Genomic DNA, 24,578 nt, shown 5'->3' with positions numbered 1-24,578 from the left:
GAGTAAGAAGTTCTTCAGGGCAAAAGAATATGATTGAATAGTGAAATTAAGATCTGATGTCTTTAAATTTCAATATATATTAGAGATAACATATAGAGATATTTTAAAATTTATTTTAGCATTAATTTTACTTGTAGACCCTGTCTTTGTGTATTAGTGGCAATGACATCTCCTTAGAAACCTTAGAAGAGATGTGTATTTGTTTTAGCAGTTGGAGAAGAAAGCAGAAACTAAAGCTCTTCTACTGTCAGTAGCTTAGTAAATGTAAGAAACCTTGGCTTAAGACAGCAGATTACAGCTGGGGAAGAGGAAGGAGGCAGATTAATTCCTGGAGTTGTGGAAAGAAGACTGGGGAGAAGCCCAGTTCTGTAAGTTAGATGGAAGCCCTTGTCTCCCTGACAACTTACCAGCAGTGTTCTTTCTTCCCTCTCTAACCCAGACTCTACAGGTGCCACTGCTAGCAGTTTTCATTCTTTCTCAAATTGAAGCATTGACCATATATTTTGCAAAAAATCTTGTGATATATGTTTAGTGTGGTATAATACTGTTAATAATATGCTTTGGGTTTAAATTTTAGATTTGGGCAACAATCTGATTTGGAACCTACCTATTATTTATACTATTTCTTTGTGGCAAATCTGAATTCTAAGACCTAAAAATGAATTTTTGGAATATAATCATTTCATATTATAGGGTTTGTCTTAGACAAAGTAATTTGTCCTCTTTAGAAGATGCGAGTAGGAAGAGGAAATCAATTCAGTTTGATTTCCCCACATCTAGGGAAATCTCTGTTGTGCTTCTGGTTAGTATAGAAGCATGTTTTAATTCTGAAGTTAAAAACAAAATGGATTTTTTAAAACCTGTATCTAAATTAATCTTTGTCCGGGATAATATTTTCTTGGGGTAGTAATGAAGGATGTTTAAATTTTTCAATATGAGGATTTATTCGTTTATCAGTTACTGTGTGCAGGCACTGTGCTAGCAATATAATGGTGATTGAAACAGAACTTGTGTTTGTTTTAGAGAGTATAGTCCAATAGGGAAGAAAGACACTTACCCCACCCATGAACAACAATGAATGCAAATTTTGAGCAACACCACAGGGTACTGAAATAGAGAATAATGAAGGGACACAGGACATTGGAAGGTTTATCTTAGGGTGATTGAGAAGGCTTCCCTGGGAGCATGAAATTTAAACTAAAATTTGAGAAAGAGGGAACTCGACATTCAGAGTGGAATAGCATGTTCAAAGCCACTAAGGCGGGAAAGAGCTTACTTCTATATATTAGTTTCTGGAATAAAGAGAAGCAAAAAGTATGGTTGAAGCAGAGGAAGAGTAGCGAAAAATAAATTCAGAGGAGTGGATGGGCCATAGTGTGTGGGGTTTTGTAGACTATGATAAGGCATTTGGATTTTATTTTGAGTGCATTTGGAAGCTGTTAAAGTATTTTCATCAGGGAAATGACAAGAGTTAACGTTGAGTAGATCACCTTGGGATGTTGTGTGTAAAGTGCTGAACGGAATCAGTAGACTTGTCAGGGGGCTGTTGCAGTAATCAGTGGAAGAGGTGCTGGTGACCTGAACAGTATGGGTTCATGCCAGTGGAAATTGGAGATTTTTGGAAGTTAAATAGAAAGGTTGCTGATAGATGTGGGGAATGGTGGGAAGAGAAGAATCATTACTTCTAGATTCAGGTTTGGCCAACTGAGTTGATGGTTAGTGCTATTTAGTAATAGTTGAGATAGAAAATTGGGTTAAGTTTTGGATATATTAAGTTTGAGATGCCTGTGAGATATCCAGATGGAGATGTGGGATAGGCAGTAGGATATATAAGCAGGTGCTCTAAGCAGAAGGTTGGGCTGAAGATAAAGCTCAGGAATGTGAGTGTATACATGCCATTTAAAGCCATGGAAATGGATGAGATCCCTAGGGAGTCAATGTAAGAAGTGTGTGGTTCCTAGAAGGTGAGAAGGGCAGCACAGCACAGTTAACAGGATTGGTTTGAGACAGTTATTTTATCATAACTCAAAGGCAGGATACCCATACAGGTAGAATAAATACAAGAAGGTTTATAAATTTGGTTGGCATGTAGGTGAAATAGTTCCAATCTGATAGCCTCTGTATTTTCTGAAGTAGAATCTGTCATTGTCTACTTAGAAAGAGGGAGGATAGTCAGCAATTTGAGGATGGCTATGAAGTTTGAAATACAGTGGTGGACTAAAAAACATAGGCTTGCCCAGTGGTATCTCAGACCATGTTGATCATAAAATTTATAGTGCCGGCATACTTCAGAGATACTTTTTTTTTTTTTAAGATTTTATTTTATTTATTTATTTGACAGAGATCACAAGTAGGCAGAGAGGCAGGCATAGGGAGAAGGGGAAGCAGGCTCCCTGCTGAGCAGAGAGCCCCATTCGGGGCTCCATCCCAGGACTCTGAGATCATGATCTGAGCTGAAGGCAGAGGCTTTAACCCACTGAGCCACCCAGGTGCCCCCAGAGATACTTTGAATTTAGTTCCCAACCACCATAAAATGAATGTCCCAGTAAAATACGTCAAATGAAATTTTGGTTTTGTAGTGCATATAACCATTACATTTACACTGTAGTCTTAGGTGTGCAATAGCATTGTCTAAAAAACAATACACATACCTTAATTTAAAAACATTTTTTAAAAGATTTTATTTATTTGACAGAGCGAGCACAAGCAAGGGGAGCAGCAGAGAGAGAAGCAGGCTCCCCAATGAGCAGGGCCTGATGTGGGGGCTCAATCATGACGTGAGGCAAAGGCAGACGTTAACAACTGAGCCACCCAGGCAGCCCTTTAAAAATATTTTATTGCTAAAAAATGCTAACTGTTATCTGAGCTTTTAGCAAATCATATGACTGATCACAGATCACCATAAAAAAATAATAATAAAGTTCGAAATATTGCAAGAACTACCAAAATGTGACAGAAATATGACGTGAGCAAATGCCGTTGGAAAATGGCACCAGCACACTTGCTCAAAGCTGGGTTGCTACAAACCCTTCAATTTGTAAACAAAAAAACCCCACAGTATCTGCGAAGTACAATAAAAAGAGGTGTGGCTGTAATTGTTTCAATCTGGTTATGAAATGAATGAGGGAAAATCCTCTTTTAAATTTGGTAGATAGGTGACTAGGTGGTATAAGTAAGTGGTGTGATGGCGTCTTATTTTGGAGGTCAAGGGGACACTGTCTTATGTCTGGTCAGTTTGCATGGCTTGCTCACAGTGGTGTCAGAACTAGTTGCTTAGTAGCTTTGTTAATAGCTTACTAGGACTGAAGTTTTTTGCTGTCATTAAAGAGAGGGTAAATTCTTGACATGTAATAGTTATATACTACCTAATTTGGGATTTTAAGAGGAATCTAAAAGGAAACAGGAAACACAACAGAAAAATCTATGTACAAAAATAAGGCATGTGCTGAGAAGGTATTTGTGTACTTACAATTTAAAATAAAATGTTGGGGCACCTGGGTGGCTCAGTTGGTTAAGCGACTGCCTTTAGCTCAGGTCCTGATCTGAGGTCCAGCCCCACAGCGGGCTCCTTGTTCAGAGGGGAGCCTGCTTCTCCTTCTCTCTGCCTGCTACTCTGCCTGCTTGTGCTCTCTACCTCTCTTTGTCAAATAAATAAAATTTAAAAATAAAATTAAATTTTGACTTGTCAAAGATTATCTAATATAAACTTTGCTTTTGGTTTATGGAAGTTATGAGAATGCTAAACAAATTCTGTATTTCCTTCCTGAATGACTATTATTTTTTAAATAATATTTAAATTTGACTATTATTTTTTAAATATGCAAACAGAAATCTAAGCCACTTTAAAGTAACATTTTGTTTCCTGTTTATTTCAAATTGTTATTAATAAGTTACTTATTTTTGAAATGTGGGTACTTAAGTTAATTCAGTTAACTATTTGCCTTTTTTTTTTTTACTTTTTAAACAATTAAGATTGTTTAAAAATGGAAGTAAATAACTGCATTTTAGAATTGCATATCAAAGTGGTCAAGAAGGAATTGTGACCCTATAAGGAAAAGATTAAATAGAGTGTTAATAGTGTATCTCCTTTCTCTGTGCTCATATTTTCTAGAGTCTAAGGTAGCTGTCCTTGCATAAAGATGGACATAGTATTTTCCTTAGCAGAAAGCTTTTTGAAATACTTGATTCTTTTGTGACTAATGGAGCGGGTGAATGCTCCAAAAGCCATTTGGTAGAATAAGCAATGTTTGTGTACTCAGCCTCCCAATAATGAAAGCCCTAAGCCTTCTGTTCCTTAAAATACACACTTGGTGTCTTTGAGGATAAATACTACTTTTTTTTTTAAAGATTTTATTTATTCATTTGACAGACAGAGATCACAAGTAGGCAGAGAGGCAGGCAGAGAGAGAGAGAGGAGGAAGCAGGCTCCCCGCTGAGCAGAGAGCCCGATGCGGGGCTCGATCCCAGGACCCTGGGATCATGACCCGAGCCGAAGGCAGAGGCTTTAACCCACTGAGCCACCCAGGCGCCCCCTAAATATTCTACTACTTTTTGAATTTGAAGAGCATTCTATTATAGTCAAATGAGAAGATTTTTATTGATACAGTTAATGTTTTAGCCATTTGAAATTTTAATGATATGAATTTGAGTGTCTGTCAGGTAGTAGTAGTTTTATGTGGAACAGAGCACAACATAATTGGGTGTATTAAATACGGGAGGAACACAGGAATAATTCTTTCTAGAATTCTGGCAGATTTTTAAAAATTAATTTTAAAAGTTAATTTATAAATTCAGCATAATTAACATACAGTGTTACATTAGTTTCAGGTGTACAAAATAGTGATTCATCAATTCTACACATTACTCAGTGTTGGCAAAATGTTTTGAGAAATTTACACATATTACTAAAACTTATTATAACTTTTATTGGGTATATGAAACCATAATCTAAATAATTCTTGACTTCTAAAAAGTTACTAAAAAGGCTAAATTTATGAGAAAGAAAACCATGACTTTATAGTAGTACATTTTCCCCCTTAGGTTTCCTTTCTGAGGAGGTTTGTGTTTATGGTATGTTGCTTCTTAAAAATCTGGATACAAGATTTTAACGTCACAGTATACCAAATACAAGAAGGCGATTTACACTGTACCTGGAGCACAACTGAAATCCTGACATTGGACAAACTATCAGAACATGTTGAGCATGATCTACCCCTTGAATGGTTATATGATATTGATGGAACAAGTCCCCTTTATGCTGATGCTTGCTAATAAGTTCTACCATAGCAAGTGGCAGGGTGATTATTGTTGTTGTTATTATTATTGTTGTTGTTGGTATTTTGAGAGAGTGGGGAGGCAGGTAGAGAGAGAGAGAATCTTAAACAATCTTAACCAGGCTCCGTAGCCAGTGAAGAGCCTGACATCTGATTCAGTCTCATGACCCTGAAATCCTGACCTGAAATGAAATTGAGAGTCAAGTCTTTTTTTTTTTTTTAAGATTTTATTCATTTATTTGACAGAGAGAAAGATCACAAGTAGGCAGAGAGGCAGGCAAAGAGAGTGGGGAAGCAGGCTGCCTGCTGAGCAGAGAGCCTGATGCGGAGCTCAATCCCAGGACCCTGAGATCATGACCTCAGCCGAAGGCAGAGGCTTTAACCCACTGAGCCACCCAGGCGCCCCAAGAGTCAAGTCTTTTAATCGACCAAGCCACACAGGCACTCCAGGCCGGTTATTCTTATGAGTGAGAGTATGTGTGTGTTGCATTCAGTTGTCCAGTGCTACGTTTGGAACACCAAGACTACCATTCTGAAAAATCAGAAATGTTTGTTTATTAGAACATGGTGTAGGGCTCAGATTTTGATGTGAAAGGGACTTAAATACATGGAAAGTTGTTCCAAAGCTTTCTGATTATGCAAATGTAGGGAATTTCAGTAACTGTTTATAAATCCTCTTACTGTTTATAAAGAAAATGATCCATTATTTTAAAAGAAATACACAAAGAAAAATAAACCATTGTTTTACAAATAAGTAGCATTTTCATTTACTTTTCATTTATTCATAATTATTTTATAGATGGCCATTTTACTTTATTTATTTTAGAGATTTTATTTATTTATTTGACAGAGACACAGCAAGAGAGGGAACACAAACAGGGGGAGTGGAAGAGGCGGAAGCAGGCTCCTCACTGAACAGGGAGCCCAATGTGGGGCTCAATCCCAGAACCCTGGGATCATGACCTGAGCCCCAAAGGCAGACGCTTAACAACTGAGTCACCCAGGTGCCCTGACCATTTTACTTTTAAAATCAAAGTTTTTTATGCCTCTATTCAGTCTCTAATGGGAGCAATATGTAAATATATATGTTGATATCTGAAATCTACTCTTGTGCACGTTGTTTATACCAGTTACAGTTGCACTGTAGAGACAAGCTGCACTGTAGTGTACTAGATAACTTTTAAGTACCAAGAGTCATTACATTAAGATATACTGCTTTGCACATATACACACAAAATTCGTTAAGCATTTTTGATGTACAGTTGGTTCTTGTGCTTGCCTCGGTGAATGATTCTCAATTGATACACCATCATTTTTCTTAGGATTTTGATCAGTGTTTAAAATAAGTTTTTGCTGCATCTGAATAGAACAGCTATATTCTTATGATATCCTGGGTGAAGCCAGTTGTGGGTCTTCATGTGTAAGTATTAGTTTCAAAGTAGCACCAGAGGAAGATTTCCTAGAAACCAAGAAAACATTGTTTTGCATATTTAAGAGAGCTCAGTCAAGTCTCTAAAAAGTTTTGAAGTGAAACTGTGACACAATGACTCTGCTGAAGAGCAGATTAAAGAGTAATTACTATAAATGTGTTTTGAGCTTTATAGAATCATTCCAGTCACTGTTTAATTGATACTGTAGGGACACGTGGGTGGCTCAGTTGGTTAAGCATCTGACTTGATCTTAGCTGGGGTTTTGATTTCAGGGTCATGAGTTCAGGCTGGGCAGGGAGCCTACTTAAAAAAATGATACTGTAGAGCCTCTGGGTGGCTCAGTCGGTTAAGTGTCCCAACTCTTGGTTACGGCTCAGGTTTCTAGGATAAGGCCCTGCGACGGGCTGCACTCCCCTGTTTATTCTTGATGGATACAGGTGTGCTGCTCCTTTGTTGTGAGAAAGGGAAGTGGAATTGATGGGGAGGGTCAGATTTTTAAAGAGGAAAATCAGGTGAGGTGCTTGTTTCTGAGGTTAGGATTTGAAGTCTAATTGTTGTGAAGTTGAGATTGTCATTTGTCAGGGGCCCACAAAGTTTTTCTATAAATGTCCTGATACAAATATTTGGGGCTTTGTGAGTTTCCTCTGCCTGAGTGAAGGGTGGTCAACTACATACATGACATCCAGAAAGTAGTAGGAATTTAATGGCCTTGGGGACAACCTTTAACCAAGGAAGTGGATAGCTTCTCTTTCCTTAGGTGGGCCAAGTGTTAGGCATGTTCCACATAATTAGTCTAGAGGGTCTTTAGCAGGACTGAACTCCAGTTACAAACAGCAGTCCATCTCACTGTCCCTAATCCCCTCAAGTATGCTTCCCCTCAAAGTTCTTATTTCAGGTTTACTCTTGGAGGAATTCAAATGACAGTCGGTTGTTGTATACTTTTGGTGGCGGTAGTAGTAGTGGTAGTATACAGCTTTTTCTTCCCTTCTCCCCCCCACTGGAGAGATATGGCTTCCTTAGTGATTGACCCTGGCACAAGAGTACAGCAGAGTGAATGGACTGAGGAATGGGGAAGAAAGTATTGTATGCCTACCTACCATTAATTCAGTTCAGCTCAGCCTTACTCAAATTGGTACGTTCTTTGCAGGTGATCTTTTTCTGTCTTGGGTTTTCTATTCATGAAGAAAAAAGTAAATCACCTAACTTGTGTGACTAGTTACCTCAGAATAAATGAAAAGGTCCCAACTTTGTTTTTCTGTGAGCAAAATTAGATTTTCTGTGTTCAAAAGTTAATTGACGGGACGCCTGGGTGGCTCAGTTGGTTGGACGACTGTCTTCGGCTCAGGTCATGATCCCGGGGTTCCAGGATCGAGTCCCACATTGGGCTCCCGGCTCCATGGGGAGTCTGCTTCTCCCTCTGACCTTCTCCTTGCTCATGCTCTCTCTCACTGTCTCTCTCTCAAATAAATAAATAAAATCTTAAAAAAAAAAAAAAGTTAATTGACATTTTCTATGCTGGAAAATAACTTAAGATTCAGGGTACTATATACATTGTGTCACATAATGAAGTGAGTAGTTATAAAATAGTAGTTACATGTATTTCTACAGCCAAACTTCAAATAACATGATTGACTGGGTTTTCCCAAAACAAGTAATAAAATTTCAAAATGGCAGTGTAATGACAAGTAACTACAGTTCTCCCATGAAAGTACTTGATTAGGAACGCCTGGGTGGCTCAGTTGTTAAGCATTTGGCTCAGGTCAAGATCCTAGGGTCCTGCGATCAAGTCAGGCATCAGGCTTCTTGGTCAGCAGGGAGCCTGCTTCTCCCTCTGCCTGCAGCTCCCTCTGCTTGTGCTCTGTCTCTGTCTCTCTATCTCTGAAATAAATAAAATCTAAAAAGGAAAAAAATACTTACTGATTAAATTTCTTTTAACGTCTGGGGAATTGAAAGTGTTTCTCCACTTGTGATGTGTTTCTTCTACAATGAGAAGTTCAAATCGTATGATGTAAGTTTCACCATTAGAGAGGGGTTTCCAGGCACATAATCAGCGCAAAAATTTTACTTTTTACTATATGAGGATTTTAGGTATACTAGTTGTGTTTTAAAAAAATTTCATATTAGCATATGCTTTTGAGCTCATTTTCTAAAAGTTGACCGGTGCTTTTTAAATCTGTTAAAATTAGCTTTTTATCACAATCATGATAATTGGTTGTTTTATTTGTAAGAATGCTATTTTCCAGGTTTGTTTGTTTGTTTGTTTTTCCCTTTCCCTGGAAGGCTTTGGCCAATCTTTTGTTTTAAGGATTTATTTATTTATTTATTTTAGAGAGTATGTTCAGAGGAAAGTGGGGGGAGGGTCAGAGAGAGAGAATCCTCCAGCAGGACTCAGAGCTGAGTTCAGAGTCCCACTCCAGGCTCAATCCCAGTACCCTTAGATCATGACCTGAGTTGAAACCAAGAGTCGGTCACTCAACCAGTTGAGCCACCTGGGTGCCCTATTTTTTTTTTTCTTTCTTTTTTTTTTGTTTAAGATTTTATTTATTTATTTATTTATTAGAGAGAGAGAGAGAGAGACTGCAAGAGAGGGAACAGAAGCACAGGGAATGGGAGAGTGGGAAGCAGGCTTCCTGCAGAGCAGGGAGCCCGGTGTGGGGCTCTGGGACCCTGGATCCCAGACCCTGGATCCCAGACCCTGATCCCAGGACCCTGGGAGCATGACCTGAGCCAAAGGCAGATGCTTAATGACTGAGCCACCCAGGTGCCCCGCCCTGCCTATTCTTTTTTTGAAATATCATATCCCCTTTTTTGGTTCTTAGTTTAATGCATACTTATCTAAAAAGTCTTCACTTTTATTGCTACTTTAAAAAAATAGCTGAAGTTGGATTTTATTTTGCAAGTTTATGTTATGATCTGCTTTACTGAGGTAAGCCAGATCTTGTGTTTATTCTTTTATTTGGTTTCATTTAATTTAATTGCATAAGGCTGTCAAATAGTTTAGCAGGTAATAACATTTTCTTTTACACTTGTATCAGAATATATTGGGGAAAAAGTTGGGTTGATGTAACTTGTAAGTTACTTCTCTGGAAATGTATTTGGGACAGCTTGTATTTTTGGGATGTAGTGTTTTGTTTTTTCTCTTACTCGTGGACATTTTTCTCCATACGCTTCACCTAGGATATTGGTTTTTGTTCACTTGGATTCCCCATCTTAGTCTTCACTACTCCTTGTACACCTCAACACACATCTGCAGCCTTATAAACAAACCTCAGCCTTCTCACCGGCTTTATCAGAATATTGTCCTTTCTTTAAGGCTGGGCTTAGAACCCACAGACTCCACTTCATTATTAATTTTTCCGAGTCTAGTTCCCAGGGTTCCCTTTGTTTTCTGAGTGACTACAGTGTATTCTCTCTTCATCCTTGTGCCCTATATTGTACCTGATGATTAGTTACACTGTGTACTCCGCCTCAGCTACGTTATGTATGGCTTTCAAGGGCACAGTGTTTTCTCAGCTCTTTAGGATTTCTTTTTTTATCTATCACATAACAGACACTTCGTATTTTAATTAGTTGCTTGTATTAAATACCCAATTTAGCTTTCTTCTTATAATTTCTCTCTAGGTAAACTTAGTGATTTTTAAGTGTTTTGTTTATTGCTTGTTTCTTAATAGATGTTAAAAAGGATTGGTCTGACCATGCTCTCTGGTGGGAAAAGAAGAGAACTTGGCTTCTTAAGACACATTGGACCTTGGATAAGTATGGCATTCAGGCAGATGCTAAGCTTCAGTTCACCCCCCAGCACAAACTGCTCCGCCTGCAGCTTCCCAACATGAAGTATGTGAAGGTGAAAGTGAATTTCTCTGATAGAGTCTTCAAAGCTGTTTCTGACATCTGTAAGACTTTTAGTAAGTATCAAATTCTTCATGAAAGTATTAGTGGTGTGATGTATGTATGACTGATGATTAACAGCTTATTTCAAAGAGTAGGGTGGGGTGAGCTATGTCTGTATGTATATGTCAGTTTTTCACTTTCTTCTTGAAAGTTTTTTATTACTTTAAGATAAAGAAATATTGAGGTAAGATGGAACAGGATTCTTTCCTTACTAGAAGTATTATGGAATACTTCATTCTGATGACTTAATTTTTATTTCTTGGGAAGGAAAAGAAAAAAGGCGTTATTTTCAGGATATAGGTTTTGCAATGTTTCCTTCACATAAATCACTATTTGATTTTGGTGATTCAGGCACATAGTGTCACTTCCTTCACTGAAGGCCTGACATAGCTCCTAAGGAAATGACCATGAGTGTTATCTTCCTTAAGCAACTTGAACTTGAAGTTCAACTACAACTTGAACACTCTTGTAGTGATTCTGTTTATGCTTTCTGAAATGAAATGTGGACTACTTTTGGCTGACCCAGTTATGTCATATGACAGGAAGTATTCAACTATCAGAGAAAATGAACTATTGCCATTATGACTAGTACATAATTCTTTTATACCACAGATTTAGGGGGAGATGTAGAACATTATTGTTTTGATCTAATGACTGAAATTATAGTGTTTTTTATGCTTAATGGGGTTTTTAGGAAAAAATAAACATATAGAAAAGTATAAGGAATTATATGAAAATTACCTAATTCCTGTTAGCTTAGAATTAATAACTGACATTTTGCAAAAGTTTTTTAAAGTCACAATAATAAAGTTCTTGAGTCACATTCTTATAATTTCCCTTCACAAAGCAACCACTGTCATAAGTCTGTGTGTATATCCTTCTAGTACTTTTAAAAATACATCAGCACACATATATGTACATGTATTTCTTCAAATTTATGTGTTTAGATATCCATAAACAGTATACTGCCATAACTCTTTGGGTATTTTTCTTTTTGCAGTTTGTATTTGTATGTCGGAGTTTCTCAAGTGGTTATACAATAGTCCCCTACTTCTCTGTGAGGGATATGTTCCAAGACCCCTGGTAGATGGTTGGAACCACAGATAGCACCCCTATATCTACTGTTTTTTTCCTATACATACATATTTATGATAAAGTTTAATTTATAAATCAGGTATGGTAAGAGATTAACAATAATAAACAAAATAGGTCAATTATAATAATACACTATGATAAAAGTCATGTGAATGTGGTCTGTTCCTCAAAATATCCTCTTATACTGACTCAGACTTCTTTATCTTGTAGTGATGTGAGATGATAAAATGCATATGGGATGAGATGAAGTGAGGTGAAGGATATAGGCACTGTGACACAGCATTAGGCTGGATGGTACATCAGAAGAAGGATCATCTGCTTCTAGATCACAATTAACTGAAACCATGGAAAATGAAATAATGGATAAGGGGGGACTGCTGTACCAATTTACATTACGGGCAGCAACATATGAAAACTCATTGTCCCAAATCATCACTAACATTTGAATATTGTCAGTTTTTAGTGTTTACTTTTTTGAGTGAAAAAATACAGTATTTCATTTTAGTTCATAAAGGTAAGTATATTTCTGTATCTCTATTAGTCATCTAAGGTTTTTTTTTTTTTACTTACCCATTTATATCATTTATCTATTTCTTTAGTTCATAAACTTTATAAACAAAATTGAACAGAAAGTACAGAGAGTCCCATTAACAGTCTGTGGGTTTGGACAAAGACATGACATGTATCCATCATTATAGTATCATATAGAGCAGTTTCACTGCGCTAAAAATCTGTGCTCTTCCCTCTCGCCTACCTCCTGGCAATCACTGATCTCTTTACTGTCTCTGTAGTTTTGGCTTTTCCAGAATATGGTACAATTGGAGTCATACAGTATGTAGTCTCTTCCGATTGTTTCTTTTGCATACTAATATACATTTAAGTTTCTTTCATGTCTTCTCATGGCTTGATAGCTCAGTTCACTTTAGCACTGAATAATATCCCATTGTCTGGATGTACCAGTTTGTTTATCCTACATAGCTACAGAACCTACATCGCTAGTTTTTTCCAAGTTTTGCAATAGCAAGAAAAGCTACTATAAACATCTGTGTGGAGGCTTTTGTATGGGCATTTGTTTTCAGTTCCTTTAGGTAAATACTAAGGAGTGTGATTGTTGAACATAGGAAAAAAATATGCTTAATTCTTATTTATTTATTTATTTATTTATTCATTCATTTATTTATTTGACAGAGAGAGATCACAAGCAGGCAGAGAGGCAGGCAGAGAGAGAGAGGAGGAAGCAGGCTCTCCGCTGAGCAGAGAGCCCGATGTGGGGCTCGATCCCAGGACCCTGAGATCATGACCTGAGCTGAAGGCAGCGGCTTAACCCGCTGAGCCACCCAGGCGCCCCTGTTTAATTCTTTAAGAAACCACCAAACTGTCTTCCGAAGTAGCTGTGCCATTTGGCATTCATACCAGCAGTGAATGAGAGTTCCTCCTCTGAATCCTCACCAGCATTTGATGGTGTTATGTTCTGGATTGTGGCCATTCATGACATTTCATTGTTACTTTAATTTGTATTTCTTGGATGGCATAGGATGTGGAGCATCTTTTCATATGGTCATTTGCTATCTGTACATCTTTTTTATGGAGGTGTCTGTTAAGGTCTTCAGTCTTTTTTTTTTTTTTTTTTTTTTAAGTAGGCTCTAATGCACAATGTGGAGCACAGTGTGGGAACTTGAACTTATGACACTGAGATCAAGAGTCAGATGCTTAACCAACTGAGCCATCCCTTTTGGCCCATTGTGTTAACCAGGTTGTTTGTTTTCTTAACTGTCAAATTTTTAGAGTTCCTAGTATAGTGTTTTGGAAAATAGTGCTGTATTAGATATTCCTTTAGCAAATATTTTATTCCAGTGTCTGGCTTGTCTTTTCATTCTCTGATAATTTCTTTGAGGGAGCAGAAAGTTTTAATCTTAATGAAGTCTAGCTTATCAGTTACTTCTTTTGTGGATCACATCTTTATTGTCATATCTAAAATGCCATCACTAAACCCAAGATCATCTGGATTTTTTTTTTTTTTCTGTGTTATCTGGGGGTTTTATCATTTTTTGTTTTACATTTAGGACTGTGATCCATTTTGAGTTAATTTTTGTGAAGCTTGTAAGGCCTGGGTCTAGATTCCTTTTTTTGCATGGGATGTGCAGTTGTTCTAGCATTATATATTGAAAAATTATCTTTTGTTATATTGCCTTTGTTCTTTTGTCAAAGATCACTTCACTGTACTTATATTGGTTTATTTCTGGGTACTACATTCTATTCCATTGATCTATTTGTTTTTTTTTTTTTTTCCAGTAGCACCCTGTCTTGATTATGATAGCTTATATAAGTCTTGAGGTCATGTATCATCAGTCCTTCAACTTTGATTTTCTCCTTCAGTATGATTTGGCTATTCTGGGTCTTTTACCTTTCCATATAAACCTTAGAATCAGTTTGTTGGTATCCATAAAATAATGTGCTGGGATTTTGATTACATTGAATCTGTAGATTAAATTGAGAGGAACTGATAACAATATTGAATTTTCATATACTTGAATGTGGAACATCTCTCCATTTATTTTTTGATTCTTTCATCATCAGTTTTATAGTTTTCCTCATTAAGATCTTATACATATTTGTTAGATTTATATTTATTTTCTTTTTTATGTGTTGATGGAAGTAGTATTGTGTTTTATATTTCAAATTCCACTTGTTCATTGCTGGAATATTGGAAAGTAATATACTTTTATAAATTTACTATGTATCCTGCAACCTTCCTGTAATTATTTGTTAGGGGAGTTTTTGTTGATTATTCTGAATTTTCTGTAGGAATGATGATTATATTTGTGAATGAAGACCATCTTCTTCTTCCCAATCTATATACTTTTTTTTTCTTTTCTTGTCTTACCGTATTAGCTAGTAGTTGGAGTAAGATGTTGAATAGCCATGGTGGGAGAGGGATATCCTTGCGTTGTTCTTGATCTTAGTGGGAAAGCTTCAAGTTTATCATTGTTAGGTATGTCCTTTGCTAAAGGGTTTTGTAGGGGTTTTGGGGGGGGGGGGGGTTTGTAAGTATTTTTTATCAAGCTGAGAATGCTTGCTAGCTTACTGAGTTCTTAATTATGAACTTGAAATTGGATTTTGTCATGCTTTTTTAATTTATATCTTTTGATGTGATCATGTGAGTTTTCTTTAGTCTTTTTTGTTTAGTCTTTGATGAGATGGATTATGTTGATTTTTGGATCCTGAACCACCCTTGTATAGTTGGCATAAATCTCACTTGGTCACGGTGTGCGATTCTTTTTATGCATTGTTGAAGTCTGTTTGCTAATACTTTGAAGATTTTGCATACATATTGGTCTGTAGTTTTTTTATAAAGCTTTTGATTTTGGTATTAGAGTAATGCTGGCTTCATGGAATGAATTAGGAAGTATTCCCTTCACTTTATCTTCCAAAAGAGATTTTAGAGAATTAATATAATTTCTTAAGTGTTTGTTAGATAGGAAAAAAAGCTCCTTGAAATGGGTCCTGGTAGTGACTTTTGGTTATAATACATAAAGCACAAGCAAATATAAATAAGTAGGATTGTATCAAACCAAAAAATTTCTGCACAGCAAAAGGAACAGTCAACAGAATGAAAATCTCTGAATAAGAAAAAATACTTACAAATCCTGTAACTGAGAAAGGGTAAATATCTAAATTTTAGAAAGACCTCATACAACTTAGTAGAAAAAACAAAAAAACAAACAAAAATCCAACTAAAATTGGGTATAAAGGACCTGAATAGACATTTTCCCAAAGAAGATACATATACAAATAGTCAACAGATACACAGAAAAAGTGTTCAGTATCACTAATCATTAGAGAAATACAAACCAAAACCACAATGCAGTGTCACCTCATACCTGTTAGAATGGCTGTTGTCAAAAAGACAGATAAATACTGGCAAGGATATGGAGAAAGGAACCCAGCCACAATGGAAACAGTATGAAAATTTCTCAGAAAATTAAAAATAGAACTACCATACAACCCAGCAATTGTACTTTTGGAATATAACTGAAGGAAATGAAACCACTGTCGTGAAGAGATAATCTGCATCCCCATGTTCATAGCAACACTATTTGCAATGGCCAAGACAAGGAAATAGTGTAAGTATTCACTGACGGATGAATGGATAAAAAAGTTTTGATACACACACAGTTATTATTCAGCCATAAAAAAGAAGGAAATCCTGCTATTTGTGACAACACTATGGACCTTGAAGGCATTATGCTAAGTTAAGAAAAGTCAGAAAAATACTGTATAATCTTGGTTATATGTGGAACCCAAAACAAAAACAAAAAAGCTAAAAGAGAGATCATTTTTGTGGTTACCAGAGGCAGAAGATAGAGAGTGGGGAGAATCGGATGAAAGTGGTCAAAGGTACACACTTAAGTTGTAAGATAAGTAAGTACTGGGGTTGTGATGTATGACATGAAGACTATAGTTAATGCTGGTATGGTATATTGGAAAGTTAAGAGTTCTAGTCACAAAGATTTTGTGTGTTTGCGTGTGTGTGCTTACTTATATTAAAGGGTGGTGGTTAACTTACTGTGGTGATTACTTCACAGTGTACATAAGTCAAGTTACTATGCTGTATACCTTAATTGTATAAAGGTAACTCAGTATCTCAATAGAGCCAGAAAGGTGTTTGGTAGAATTCACCAGTAAACCAGTCTGGCCCTAGTGCTTTCTGTTTTGCAAGGTTATTAATTATTGATTCAATTTCATTATAGACACAGGTCTCTTCAGATTATTTCTTATGTGAGTTTTGGCAGATTGGCTTTCAAGTGTTTGATTTAGTAAAAATTATATTGGCTTTCTTTTAAAATTTAACTTAAGAAAATACTTTTATGTAATGATTAAGTGAGGTTTTTAGTTATACTTCCTTTTTCTTTCTTTCTTTCTTTCTTTCTTTCTTTTTTTTTTTTTTTTTGAAAGAACCACTTTTGGCTAGGCACAAGTACTTTCAGCTCTTGGTTGTAACATGTGTTTGGAGGTGTAGGCTCTACAAATGTAGAGCCTTATTAAGAAGAAATGAAAATTCTCCCAAAGTTTAACTGACAATTACGTAGAGGCACTATGCTGCCATTTCATATCATCAGTACAAAAACAATTTGAGTCTTGACCAATACTAATTTGTTAATACTTTTTCTTTTCTGTTCTTACAAAGTTCTCTATTTGATGTGGATAGTAGTAGTAGACAGTAGTAGTGGAACAGAACTCTAATTAACTCAAATTCAGTTGTGTTTAAAAACATTTTTTTAAAAATTTGAGTAACTTCATTTTGGTAGCCTAATTTGTACATAAAGATTCTAATGCAAAGGGCTTGTTTTAGGAGTAATGATGATTACTTTTTCTATAATGACAAAGATGAAAAAGAAATGAAGAATCACTTAAAACTTCTAGCAGCATTTTCTAGTTTTAGCTGTTCTAGTGGATGTAGAGTAGTAAGTGCTGGTGACTTTAATTTGTATTATGCTAAAGACTAGTGATGTTGAGGATCTTTTTACATGATTACCCATATGTCTTTTTTTGGTAAAGTATCTGTTTAAATCCTTTGCCTCCCCTTTTTAAAAGAAAAAAATTATGTTGTCATCTTACTGAATTGTAAGCACTTTTTTAGATATTCTGGATATAGAAAATTTATTGGATTTATGTTTTGCAAATACTTTTTCACTGTGGTTTATTTTTTAAGTTTTTTTGAAGAACATAAATTTTAATTTTGATGAAGAAAGACAAGTTTATGATCTCTTTTATGATTTTTATTCATAGACATAAAAATCGTTAACAAAATTTTAAATCGGGCCTAGTAATAAAAGATTAATACATCATTGTCAAGTGAGGCTTATCCCCAAACAGGAAACTTTCTGTGTGCATGTGGAAAGAATGTATATTGTCATTGGGTGGGGATGCTTTATAAAATGACAGGCAAAGTTGGTTGAAAAGCAAAGGGATGTTGCAGTCTTAAGCTATAATTGTTGCTTTGTCCTTGCTCCTTTCACATCTGTCAGTTTTATTAAAGTATTATTAGTAGGGGCGCCTGGATGGCTCAGTGGGTTGAGCCTCTGCCTTCAACACAGGTCATGATCTCAGGGTCCTGGGATCAAGCCCCGCATAGGGCTCTCTGCTCAGTGGGGAGCCCGCTTTCCCCCTCTTTCTCTGCCTTCCTCTCTGCCTACTTGTGATCTCTGTCAAATAAATAAATATTAAAAAAAAAAAAACAAACGAAAAAACGTATTAGTATATGCACACATTTAAAATTGTTTTGTCCTCTTGATGAATCTTCTCTGTTAACACTGAAATGACCTGTATTTCTGATAATATTAGCTTTGAAATATATCTTGTCTGTATTTAAAAAGTGCTGCAGCTATCTTTTGGTTGGTATTAGTATTTTTTATTATCCCGTTTCTTTTAATTTATGGCTTTAAATTAGGTTTCTTATAAACAACGTATAGCTAGAACTTGCTTTTTCCATTTAATCTGACAATCCCTGCCCTTTTATAAACTGTTTAGGCCATTTATCTTTAATGTGATTATCACTGTGGTTAGGTTTAAGTCTGCCATGTGTATTTGTTTTACTTACAGTATTTTATTTTTAAATTTCTACATGTTCTATTTTTTTGTTGTTGTTGTTGTTTTGATGGACAGGGGTTTGTTAAAGTTATATTTTTTTCTACCCATGAGTTAAGTAGATTTTACTGCTTTTTTTTTTTTGCCTTTTAATATTCTAGAATTTATAGTATATGACTAACTTAATCACAGCGAATGCTCAAATAGTATAGCATTACATGCGCAAAGTATAATGATCTTTCAATAATAAGTTCCATATCCCCTTTCATTTCCTTTTTGGTACTATCATATGTTTTACTTCCACATATTCTGAAAGTCATCATATGTTGTTATTTTCCTGTGAAGCAATAATTGTCTTTTCAAAGTAGTAGAAAGTAAGGAAAATTTTTTTAAAGATTTTATTTGACAGAGTGTGTGCATGTGCAAGCAGCAGGGGAGGGGCAGAGAAAGAGGGAAAGAATCTCAGATTGACTCCATGCTGAGTGCAGAGCCTGACTTGAGGCTCAGTCTCATGACCTGAGCCAAAACCAAGAGTTGGATGTGTGCCCCAGAAAAATGGTCTTTTTAATTGCTCACACATTTACCATTTTTTAATGGTCTTTGAGAATATTTTTCATTTGGTATCCTTTTTCTTCTATCTAAAACTTCATATAACCCAATTATGGTTCAGGTCTGCTGGTGATACTTTTCACCTTTTGTCTACAGAAGTCTCGATTTTTGTCTTCATTTTTATAAGATATTGCAGCTGGGTAAAAAATCCTAAATTTCTTCCCCCTCCAGTAATTTTCACATGTCTTTCTGTTGTCTTCTGGTTCATGTAATTTCTGAGAAGTCTTTTATTATTATTTTATTTATTCTTCTGTGTGCTTTCTCTGTTAGTCTTTCAGGAATTTATTCTTACTTGTTTTTGGGGTTTTTTTTTAGCAATTTAATTCTATGGTCCTGGCATAGTTTTCTTTAGGTTTATTCTATTCTAGGTTCATTGCATTTCTTAGATCTGTGGGTTTATGGTTTTCATCAAACTTGGATAATTTAATCTTTCTTTCTTTCTTTTTTTTTAGTAGGCTCCATATCCAATTGGAGCCTGACATGGTGCTTGAACTCACGACCCTGAGATCAAGACCTGAGCTGAGATCAAGAGTTGGATGCTTAACGGACTTAGCCACCTGGGGTGCCCCAAACTTGGATAGTTTATCAGTTCTTCAAATAATTTTTAGTGTCCATTCCCACAACTCCCATCCTTTGCAGGACTCTAGTTTCATGTATGTTAGGGTGATTATTATTGTTTATTCCTTTTTTCCCCAGTCTTCATTCTCTGTATTTTCATTTTGGATAGTGCCCATTTTTATCTTCATGTTCACTGATACCTTGCTAATCTGCTGTCAACCCCATCCAGTGTAGTTTTCATTTCATATGTATTTTTCATGACCAGAAGTTCGATTTTGACCTTTAAAAAATCTAGAAATCTTTCATTTTTCTCATTATGTTTATGCTTTCCTCTATTATATAGAATATATTTCTGATAGCTGTTTTAATATCTTTGATTACTGATTCTATCATCATAAATAGTTATTTCTGTTACTTTATTTTTTCTCCTTAATGCTGGTAATGGGTTGTATTTTCCTGCCTCTTTTATATCTGGTAATGTTTGATCAAATGCCAGGCTTTATTAAATTTGTATATTTTGGTGGCTGGGAATCTTTTAGTATCCCTTTTAAGTAGTGTTGGCTTGCTTTCTTTTTTGGGGGAGGTCAATAGTTAAATTACTGGGGCGCCTGGGTGGCTCAGTGAGTTAGGCCTCTGCTTTTGGTTCAGGTCACGGTCTCAGGGTCCTAGGATCGAGCCCTGCATTGGGTTCTCTGCTCAGCTGGGAGCCTGCCTCCCCCTCTCTCTGCCTGCCTCTCCGCCTACTTGTGATCTCTCTCTCTGTCAAAAAAAAAAATAAAATCTTTTTTTTTTTTTTTTAAGTTAAATTACTTGGAATCATTTGGACCCTTTTGATACTTTTAACCTTCTTTAGGGTAGGTCCAGAGCCACCATTAGCTCTGGACCTCTTTTGGGAATTCTTTTCAATACCCTGTGTTTCAGGAGGCCTTTCCCCCATATAAATACACAGATCAGTATTCAGACAGACTTCAGTGGGTAACAGCAGCTCTTCAGTGTTCTCTCCATGGTTTTCCCTTTTCTTTAGTATTCTGACTCACAAATTATATGCATCTTGGCCTCCTTGAATTCCTGGCTGTGTGTGCCCCTTCCCTGCCCTGAATTACTGCTAAGGAGCGAGCTGGTGTACTGCAAGGACTCATCCCGGTTTTGTTTTGTGTTGTTTTGTTTTTTCTCTTCTGTCCTGTGCTCCTTGTTGTCTAATGTCTGAAAAGTGATGTTCTCCCTCCTTACTGTTTAAATAAAGCAGGAGGGTAAATAAAGTTCCTATTACTCCCATCTTATTTGAGACCCTTCATTCTTTATTTTCTTCCAGCATTATACCTTTCTAGAAAGCCATCATTTGCTCATTATGTTTAATAACAATTTCTTCCCACAGAAATTTTAAGTTAAATATGTTCAGAACTGAGCTAACGCTATTACTTCTGAAATCTCTGTACTTCTCCACACTGACCCTCAGAAGTCTCCACAGCAGTAAAAAGCACCACTATCCCAGATAAACATACCAGAAACTCGGCGTCATTCATCCTTAGCACCACTGTCTTTCTCACCTACTCATATCATCTTATCACCTAGAAGTGTTATTTTGGCTCTTGGGCCGATCCTGAATCTTTGCACGTCTTTCTGTCTCTGCCATCCCCACCACTACCATCTCTCCCCTAGACTGTTCAGCAGCTTCCTCTATTCATCTTGTTCCTTCCAATATGTACTTCATACAGTAAGCAGCAAGATTTTGAATTTTTTTAAAATCAGAGCAGCAGATGCAGAGTTAAAGTTAAAAGGGCTTATGACAGGGGCACCTGGGTGGCTTAGTTGGTGGAGCATCTGACTTCTTTGGCTCAGGTCAAGATCTCGGGATCCCAGGATCAAGCTCTGCGGTGGGGGTGGGGAGGTCCATGCTCAGCTGGAGTCTGCTTGTCCCTCTCCTCTTCCTCCACCCCCACTTGTGCATTCTCTCTCTCAAATAAAATCTTTTGTTTTTGTTTTTTTAAAAAGGTTTTTTTTTTTAAAGATTTTATTTATTTATTTGACAGAGAGAAATCACAAGTAAGCAGAGAGGCAGGCAGAGAGAGAGGAGGAAGCAGGCTCCCTGCTGAGCAGAAAGCCCGATGTGGGGCTCGAACCCAGGACCTGGGATCATGACCTGAGCCGAAGGCAGCGGCTTAACCCACTGAGCCACCCAGGCGCCCCTAAAAAGGTTTTATTTATTTACCTGACAGAGATCACAAGCAGGGGAAGCAGCAGAGGGAGAGAGAGAAGCAGGCTCCCTGCTGAATAGGGAACACAATCTGGGGCTTGATCCCCGGTCTTAGATCATGACCACAGCCAAAGGCAGATGCTTAACTGAGCCACCCAGGTGTCCCTCAGATAAATAAAATCTTTTAAAAAGGGGGGGGTGGTGCCCTAGTGGCTCAGTTGGTTAAATGCCCACCTCTTGATTTTGGCTTAGGTCATGATCTCGGGGTTGTGGAATCGAGCCCAGCATCGGGCTCCATTTCAGTGGGGAATCTGCTTGAGATTCTCTCTCTCCTACCTCTGCCCCTCTCCTCCCACCTTGCTCTCGTGTACTCTCTCTATTAAATAAACAAATCTTTAAAAAAGGAGGGCAGCTTATGACATAGGGTGTGGGGGGAGTTAAATAGGTGCTGGGCATCAAGGAGGGCACTTGTGATGAGCACTGGGTGTTGTATGTAAGTGATGAATCACTAAATTCTACACCTAAAACTATTACACTTCATGTTAAGTAACTGGAATTTAAAACTTGAAAAAAAGGGGGGGGCTTAAAACATTAAAAACCACTTTTCTGCCCTCTTTCTCCCCAGCTCTTAATCACATTAGTTCCATTTTCCACTCTTTTGTTTGACTTTTATTTTCATAATTCTAAATAATGTACTGTTATTTCTTGATTTATTAGTTTTAGATATCTGCTCATTGCTTTTTACCCAAATGTTTCTTTTCCCTCTTCTTATAACTATTAAAATATTTGACTAAATAATTATTGTTTACATTATTTCAATAAAGTTAATCTTTCTACTTGGTGAACCAAAATTTATACTTTATCATCTCATATGCGTATTTGTTTATCATTTACTTAGTTTTCAACCTATATCCAGTGCTGATTCTTCTGCATTCTCTGTAGTAATCTCCTCCCTGCCCCCCTTTTTTATTCCTAGACAGTCTGAAGCCCCTCCATCCTCCTGCTCCAGTCTGAAGTGGATGCTTTCTAGGCTAAGCTGTATAGTTGTAGCTCCGGGACAGCCCTTCATTACTGTCCAAGCAAAATGTCTTCTCTTCTCTCCTATTTGATCCTTGCATTTTCCCGGTATTGATTTGCTCACTTATTTTGGTGGACTAGATCCTCCATCAGCATAGTAGGAAAAAGGTGAATGAGATATAAATTTTTGAGGTATTACCATTTTGTCCTTTGATAGAATTGTTGGGTTGAAAATTATTTTTCCTCAAAATTGGGAAGTCATTGTTACATAGCATTTTTGCTTCCAGCATTGCTATTAATGGTCCTGATAATTTTTTTTTTTTAAAGATTTTATTTATTTGACGAAGACATAGAGAGGGAACACAAGCAGAGGGAGTGGGAAAGGGAGAAGCAGGCCTCGCTGAGCAGAGAGCCTGGTGTGGGGTTCAATCCCAGGACTCTGGGATCAGGACCCAAGCCAAAGGCAGAGGCTCAATGACTGAGCCACCCAGGCGCCCCTTGATAGTGTTGTTAATTTTGTTTTCATCCTTTTGTAGGCTGCTTTTTTCCTTTGGAAATTAGTTTCAGGATCTTTTCTTTTCCCTACCATGTTGAAATTTCATGGTAATATGCCCTAATTCTTCCCTTCTGTTTTCTCTGTTCTCTACATAACTAGTAATTAGATGTTGTTGTTGGATTGGTCCTTTTACCTGACTTAATGTCTCCATTGGATTTTTTATTGTGGTTATCAAATTTAAATTTCCATCGTTCTATATTTTTATCTGGAGGTATGTTACCCAAGTATTGATGAATACATTTGAGATTGTGGATTTTATATAAATTCAAACCTCAATCAAAAAGAAAAAAAGAAATTGAAGAAAAAGGACTCTTCTCTCTCTCTCTCTCTTTAATAGATAAATAAATTCTTTAAAAAGGGGGATTGGAGGGGAGTGCCTAGGTGGTTCAGCCAGTTAGGCATCTGCCTTTGGTTCAGGTCATGATACCAGGGTCCTGGGATTGAGCTTCATGGTGGGCTCCCTGCTCAACAGAGAGCCTGCTTCTCCCTCTGTCCCTCCCCCTGCTCATTCTCTCTCTCCTTCTCAAATAAATAAATAAAATCTTAAAAAAAAAAAAGACCCTCTCTCCCCATTGTTAATATCCAAGATCTTTTTTTTTATTATTATAGTCGATACAATATTACATTAGTTTCAGTTGTACAACTTAGAGATCTAACAAGTTTATACATCATGTTGTGATCACAAGAGTAGCTACCATATGTTACCAAATATGCTATTTCATTATCATTGACTATATTTCTACACTGCCTTTTATTCCCATGACTTAGTATTCATCCCATAACTAGAAGCCTGTATCTCCTACTCCTTTTCACCGAGTTTTGTTCATCCCCCCCAAACCCCTCACCTCCAGCAACCATCAGTTCTTTGTATTTATAGATCTGATTTTGTTTTTTGTTAATTCTTTTTTTTTTTTTTTTTTTTTTAGATTCCACATATGAGTGATATATAGTATTTGTCTTTCTCAGTCTCATTTCACTGAGCATAGTACCCTCTAGGTCCATCCATGTTGTTGCAAATAGAAGATTTCATCCTTTTTATGGCTGCATAACATTCGTATACGTGTGCACCCGTGCACACTCCACATTTCCTAACCATTCATCTATCACTGGAAACCGGTTGCTTCCATATCTTGGCTATTGTAAATAATGCTCCAAATAAACAGTGGTGCATGTATCTTTTTGAATTTCTGTTTTCATTTTCTTTGGGTAAGTACCCAGTAGTGGAATTACTGGATCATATGGTAGTTCTGTTATTTTTTAAGGAAACTCCATACTGATTTCTGTAGTGGGTGTACTGATTTACATTCCGACCAAAAGTACATGAGGGTTCCTTGTTCTCCACAGCCTTGCTAACACTTGTTACTTGT

The 24,578-nt window shown here is 36.7% G+C and overlaps 1 protein-coding gene across 6 annotated transcripts in view; it reads left to right on the top strand.

Annotated features, from left to right (window-relative positions):
* The window catches only part of FERMT2 (FERM domain containing kindlin 2), a 93,359-nt gene that overhangs the window by 25,754 nt on the left and 43,027 nt on the right, over nt 1-24,578 (top strand). For all 6 annotated transcript variants that reach the window (XM_047735979.1, XM_047735978.1, XM_047735982.1 and 3 more), the window contains exon 3: nt 10,375-10,608. In XM_047735979.1, the coding sequence (XP_047591935.1) occupies nt 10,375-10,608 (234 nt within the window). The remainder of the gene's footprint in view (nt 1-10,374; nt 10,609-24,578) is intronic.

The sequence above is a fragment of the Lutra lutra genome, chromosome 7 (genome assembly GCF_902655055.1).
Source record: "Lutra lutra chromosome 7, mLutLut1.2, whole genome shotgun sequence".
NCBI lineage: Eukaryota > Metazoa > Chordata > Mammalia > Carnivora > Mustelidae > Lutra > Lutra lutra.
This window is presented reverse-complemented; position numbering and strand designations above follow the sequence as displayed.